The sequence below is a fragment of the Stegastes partitus genome, unplaced genomic scaffold (genome assembly GCF_000690725.1).
Source record: "Stegastes partitus isolate 25-593 unplaced genomic scaffold, Stegastes_partitus-1.0.2 Scaffold2332, whole genome shotgun sequence".
Classification (NCBI taxonomy): Eukaryota; Metazoa; Chordata; class Actinopteri; family Pomacentridae; genus Stegastes; species Stegastes partitus.
Window position 1 is genome coordinate 43,159 of NW_007580063.1, and position 6,777 is coordinate 49,935.

At 48.1% G+C, this 6,777-nt stretch overlaps 1 protein-coding gene across 1 annotated transcript in view; it reads right to left on the reverse strand.

Annotated features, from left to right (window-relative positions):
- Positions 1-634: 634 nt before the first annotated feature.
- Positions 635-6,777, reverse strand: part of LOC103374715 (metabotropic glutamate receptor 8-like) — a 21,529-nt gene continuing 15,386 nt past the window's right edge. The window contains exons 4-10 of the mRNA XM_008304845.1: positions 2,539-2,678; positions 2,316-2,438; positions 1,730-1,994; positions 1,414-1,649; positions 1,165-1,326; positions 834-983; positions 635-691 (exon numbers count right to left, since the gene is read on the reverse strand). Of these exons, the coding sequence (XP_008303067.1) occupies positions 635-691; positions 834-983; positions 1,165-1,326; positions 1,414-1,649; positions 1,730-1,994; positions 2,316-2,438; positions 2,539-2,678 (1,133 nt within the window). The remainder of the gene's footprint in view (positions 692-833; positions 984-1,164; positions 1,327-1,413; positions 1,650-1,729; positions 1,995-2,315; positions 2,439-2,538; positions 2,679-6,777) is intronic.

Consider the following 6,777-nt stretch of genomic DNA (forward strand, 5'->3'; position numbering starts at 1 on the left):
TGAGCAGACGTCCCGATCCAGATCTCTGCTTTAAACTCTAAAGAGCAGAAACAAACACATGAAGATGATCTCACGGTTTAATCCATTCTTCTGAACCAAAGCCTCTTTAGTTTCTGTCAGATAAATCTGCTGGATGTGGTTCTGTCTGACGCTGCTGTTTCCTTCATGTTATTTCTGTCTCGTTTATCTGCAGCTCTTTGTAACTTTGGTTTTAACCAAGTTGTTGAGGAATTACGTCCTGTTGGTTTATAATCTGTATAATCCAGCTGTACCCCTCGCTGCCTGGAAATGCCTCCACTTTGTGTCTAATTCGGCTCCGGTTTATCTGCAGCATTAAACACTCGTCTGAACCACAAACACTAAAACCTGCTTTCACCTCATTTCTCTGTTCTCTGTGTTCTCAACAGAACTCTGAACGTGTTTGCTTTTGACTGGAACACGTGAGCTTCTTCAGCAGCTGGAGACGGTGCAGATGTTTCAAGAAGTCCAAACATCGGCCGAGGAAGCTCCCGTGATACGGTGGAGAGCTCCTGAGCAGCTACTGGACCGTGTTCTGCATCGGATCAATCAGTTTGATCAGAATGTGAGTCTTTGACCAGAGAGAACCGGATCAAACCTGCGATTCTGCAATCATCTAACTCATCCCATTCTCCTGCTGCTGTTCTGCTGGTTCCGGACCAGTTCTGTTCATCTGTTTCCAAACACAGAATAAACCTGAATATTAACGCACCAAAACGATAAAACCTGCATGTTTGAACACTCCGGTTCCGTCTGTCCTGGTTCTAGCTTCTACCTGCTTTTCCTCAGAGGTTCTGGTTCCGCCAGGTTCTTACCTTCTCGGTGGACTGTGCGGTACCAAAGAATATCGGTACGAAGGCGAGCCAGACGATGCAGGTCGTGTACATGGTGAAACCGATCGGCTTCGCTTCGTTGAACGTCTCCGGAACACCGCGACTCTTCACCGCGTACACCGTGCAGGTTACCTAGCAACAGAGGGGACAAAGGTTACCTAGCAACAGAGGGGACAAAGGTTACCTAGCAACAGAGGAGACAAAGGTTACCTAGCAACATGAACAGAGCAGAGTTCCACACCCTGTAACTACTGATCAGGACCAGGTTCCATCAGACAATCAACAGCAGATCAATAATCCATCGGTGCGTTACCATGAGAACGATGCTGTAGCTGAGGCAGCAGATGATTGACAGATCGGACATGTCACACTTCAGGATGCCTCGTGCAAAGTCGGGGTTTGGCGGCCGTTGCTCCTCGTAGTCGATGATGGTGTGTGGAGGGACGACGGCGAACCACACAAACACGCCGAGCACCTGACGCACACACACAAAGATACACACCTGAGTCCTGTGACCAGCCGGGAGCAGGAACAAGAGGCCATGTGACACCTTTGCACTCACCTGGACAGAGATGAGGATGAAGGTGATGACGAGCTGGGAGGAGGGGCTGATGAATTTGGGCGGAGTCACCGACTTCTTGCCCTGCTCGAAGATGCGGTAGATGCGGTTGGTTTTGGTCAACATGGCGGAATAGGCGATGGCCATGCCGAGGCCCAGCAGGAGGCGCCGGAATGCACACACCACCACACCTGGTTCAGCGATCATCAGGAAGGTGATCAGGTAGATCAGGAAGATACCTGTGGAGGCAGACAGGTGAGGTCCCCCCGCAGAGCAGATGACGTCACCCTCACAGCTGATGACATCACCTTGTCCTCACCTGTCAGCAGGACGTAGCTCAGCTCTCGCCCCGACGCCCTGACGATAGGCGTGTCGTTGAAGCGGATGAACGTGATGACCACGGCGCTGGTTGCTAGGATACCGAGCATGGCGAGAGAAGTGGGCACCAGGGCAAAGGGGGAGTTCCACTCCAGTTTGATGATGGGAGTGGGACGACAGCCGGTTCTGTTGGGGGTGGGGCGCATGTCTAACGGACAGGTCTCACAGTTAAACTCATCCAGCTGGTACTGATAGCCATCACAGAGCTGCAGACAGGTCAGGGAGACACACAGCCATTGGCTCATCAGGTCTGATGACATCATCAGAACAGATGTGATGATGTCACTTGTTTACATTTTACTTGAACATTCAGTGGAGATGAGTTTAACTGATGAAGCAGGCTGAGACGGGTTCTTCAGGCTCCTCAAAGGAGTTTGTGAAGGACGGGTTCTCCAGAGACCTTAAATGCATCTGCATAGGACGGGTTCTCCAGACTCCTTAGTGAAGGACGGGTCCACCTCAGTGTCTCTACGGAGGGCTCTATGTGTTTACGTAGTCTTGTGTGTGATTGTGTGAGTTAGTTTTACCTCACAGTGCCAGCAGCAGGGAACACCTTTCACCATCTTCTTCCTCTCTCCTGGCTTACAGGGAAAACTACAGATGGACTCTGGAACGGACTGGTCGCCTCCAGACCACTGCATCTCCTCCAGCTGTGGACAGACAGACGACAGGTGGACACATTGAGACAGGAAACTAAGATGCAGCAGGTGTCCCTTTACGTCTTTCAGTTCGATCCAATCAGCTTCTTACGTTGAGTCTCAAGTTGTTGGTCCACTGGCCGATGACGTGGTACCCAGGGTGGCTGTGATTGGTCATCTGAAACTGGAAGATGTCGTAGCGTCCAGGAGCATCCCCGTTCTCATTGAACAGAACACTCGTACCTGCGCTACCTGTGGAAGACAAAGCCAGAGAGACGGACAGGTGACACTGGGTTCTAAGGTCTGAAGCTGCAGACTACATGGTGGACTCCTCCCTCTGTGATCCGAGGGATTTGGTTCTGAGCTCTGGTCACCAGAAGAACAAGAACCTGAATAATACGCTTCTGAACCTGGCTAATCTAAAATAGGCTCGAGTTCAGATCGAATCAACACGTCTGACTACAAACTGAAACGTGAAGCTTCATGAAGGAGGATTTAATGGATCCATGACTTATCAGAACCCGATGGACGGAGATTCAACTGATTTAACAAACTACAACCAAAAAGCTGTTATTTCAACCACCTCAGTTCAAATCAATCCGTTTCTGTGGGTCGGATTCTATCAGAAATGTCGGTCCGTGCCCTGGTTCTGAACGTGGAAATCTTCTTCCTGCAAAGTGTTCAGCAGCTGCAACCTTTAATTATTAACACACACACAGCAACACACGGAACCACACAGCAGCACCAGGTCCTGAGGGGGAACATGCTAAGTGCATTAACTCATCATCTCAGAGAGTCAGAATGAAGAAGAAGCTGCTGTGAAAGTCGACCCAGCACCTGAACCACAGAACCCAGAGACACCGGTCCTACAGGACATGGAACATAGAGACCACAGAGCACACAGAACGCAGAACACAGGAACCTGCAGAACACACAGAACACATACAGACCTCCATCCCTCAACAAGCTGTCTGACAAGAACTTTGAAGGTAACGCCGACGAGATCACCTGACCGCCAGGTGACCCGCTGCAGAGATCAGATTTGTTTACGTTCAGGGTTCTGTCTGATCTCCTGAAAACAAACGAGCAGCTCATTAAAGGACAAACTCTGAAAATACAAACATCCTGAATACGAAAACACTGAACTGATTAAATATTCAGAGAGAACAAGAGCTTGTGTGAAGACAGACCAGCAGAGATACAGACAGACAGACAGACAGGTGGACAGACAGACAGNGAACATGTGAGCAGAACTTAGTGGACTCTGGTCTCCTCCATCAGAACATGTGAGCAGAACTTAGTGGACTCTGGTCTCCTCCATCAGAACACGTGAGCAGAACTTAGTGGACTCTGGTCTCCTCCATCAGAACACGTGAGCAGAACTTAGTGGACTCTGGTCTCCTCCGTGCTGAGGAGGACTGAGTCTGTCAGCAGATCAAGACTGAAGGAACCAGAGATGGACTCGCTGTAGTTCAGCTTAGTTCCTGCTGTGGAGCCTGAAGTTAAATCTATAAATCTAAACTGGTAGTTTGTAAATTGACACTGTATGAAATAGTCCTTTAAGATAAATCCTGACAGAACACAGACGGATCCAGTAACTGCAGCTCATATCTAAATGACCATGGATCAGGTCTGGTTCTGGTCCAGCAGCTGCAGGTTGGTGAGGATCAGACTCATATTTCAGCACCTACTCTGTCTGAAATATTAAATTCTGTCTGAACGAGACTGAAGCAGAAGAAAAACCGAATGAATAAATGAGAAGCTTTAAAAGCTGCAGCAGAACGACTGAACCTGAATCCAGGACACCGGCGCCGAGCTCCGATTGGCTCCTGAGATCAGCTGATTTCAGGTTCACGTCGTCTGTTAGTCAGTTCTTCTGAAACCATGAGGACAGTTGGACGGTTTTCACTGTACCTGTCCAGGTGAGCTGCTCTCAGAACTGCACCTGGATGATAACATTTGCAGAGCTGCTGGACAGGTGACCACTGCAGGAACCAACAGGTCACTTGAAGACAGCCTGAACCTTTGTTCCAGCTGCAGGAACCAGCCCTGTAGAACCTCTTTCAGGTGCAGATGTTGGATCCGACAGAAAGACTGAAGCGGGTCCATGATGTCCCGAATGGAAGGAAACTAGAAATGCTGTAGATTCCTACATTTCACTCATTCGAGAAAAATAAAGTCACGTAGAAAATGATCAGGTCCTGTTATCAAAGTAGAACCAGGTGGATCCACAAAGAACTATCTGAAGAAAATGGTTCCTTAAAGAACCTATTTTGGCCAAAGTTCTGTGGAGCACCGGTTATGGTGCCGACAGGAGGGCACTGAAATGGTTAAAGAAGTGGTTCTATAAGAAACTCCATTAATGATGTAGGAGCTCCTGTCCAAAAAGTTCTCTGGGACGATAAAACCGGTTCTTCTGTGGTGTCACTTTGAAGAATGACGCTTGGTTCCAGTGAGCACCTTTGTGTTTCTGAGTTCCAAGGGCCTCATTTGTAGATTTTCCTCCTCACTGTTCATCGTCATGGCAAAGAGGAACTTTTGAGGAACTCAGCGAGGCTGAAGCAAACCAGAAGCTACTGTTTGATGCCTGAAATGTTGGGATGAGCAGCGAAAGAACAAAATGCTGCATCGGACACGAGAACCGCAGCAGTTATTCCCGTTGGTCAGAGGACAGACCACTGACGGAAATATATAAATATATATATATATATGTGTGTGTGTGTGTGTGTGTGTGTACATGTTTATTTTAACAATATTTTTGGGGCTTTGTTGCCTTTATTCAGAGCTGCAGAGAGAGACAGGAAAAGAAGAAGAAGAACAATAAAACTGGTTGATGCTGACTGTCGGAAGAAAAGAGCGACTAAACCATCCCAGCAATGCGCTGTCTGATGGGGAAACGTGTCCCGGACACGAAGCAGAAGTCCAACTGAAATGTGTTGGTTTGAAGCTCGTGGTGGGAACACGACGACTGGAAACATGGCGTCCTCTCAGAGTTTAACCAACCAGCAACACGACAGTTTTCAGGTCCAGTCAGAAGCAGGAACTTTGTTCTGCCCTGAGAAGTTCTACAGGGACGGTTCCTGCAGTAGGAACAAAGGTTCAGGCCACCATAAAACCACCTGTGAATTCCTGCAGTGGAGAAGATCTTTTGAAAGCCAGTGGTTCATGTCCACAGTGAGCCGACGCTGGGTCACATGACATTACTGCCAAAATAAGAGCCTGACCGAAGGTTCTGCTGATTTGGAGGTGGACATCTTCTTCAGGTCCTTCTGTCCATTCTCAGACGCTTCAGTGTGTCTGTTCAGCAGGGTTCTGAAGGTCGAGGCGAAGGAGAACCTCAGGACGGTCAGGTGAGTCGCTCCACCAGGTGAGGCTGCTGTCAGATGGAAACCAAACATCTTCTGGTTTAATGGTGAAGCTCTGATCAGTCACCTGCTGCAGGTGGGTTGATGAACCTTTTGTACCAGCTGATGAAAAGCCAGCCTTGAGGTCAGAAGGGAAACCGTTTTAGGAAGCGGTTGGTTTATATGAAATCAAACTTTGAAGCTGAAACCGATTCCTCTGGTTTCGTTTGATATTTTATAATGTTCAGTCTGAAAACTGGAGCAGAAAAAAGCCCAGAGGATAGTTTAGTGTGACGTGACGTTACACACAACAATGTGTTGCTGGTGTGTGTGTGTGTGTGTGTGTGTGTGTGAGCTTCACGATGACATCATCAGGATCTGCACAGGGATTGGTCAGCAGCTACCTGAGGAGACACAAACACCAGTTTATCGTTATTTCAGCTGTTTTAAACACCAGCAGACCTACAACTAAGTTTAATGTGATACATTTGAGGGGCTCTGAGTTACTCAGAGGGACGGAACCTGGATCACTTAAACCTGAACTCAGGTTTCACTAATCTGAGGTTAAACCACTTCAAATGTGTCCAGCTCTCAGATTATCACCTTACACTGTGATGTGACTGTGAAGACCGACTTAACCAGTTTAACCAGCTTAACCAGCTTAACTAGCACACTGACGAACAGACATGAACCACCTGCAGGCTGAGATCTGATTGGCTGTCAGGTTGTATTGATCAACCATGATATTGTTCAGCTGCTGTTCTGGTTCTGTTCCTGAGGAATAAATCAAATCAGGTTTATTGTCATGTTGCAGTACAGGCAGGAGGAGAGAGCCTTTCTTCAGGATCATTCAACCAGCAAGTTTTGTAGAATGAACATCTGGTATAGACACGAAACGCTCGCTCTCGCTGTCTCCTGAAGGGGGCGCTGCGTCCATGCATGCCACCATTCATTGAACATGGAGAACCTCTTCAGGTCCTGGTAGGTCTTCAGGGACACAAAGACAC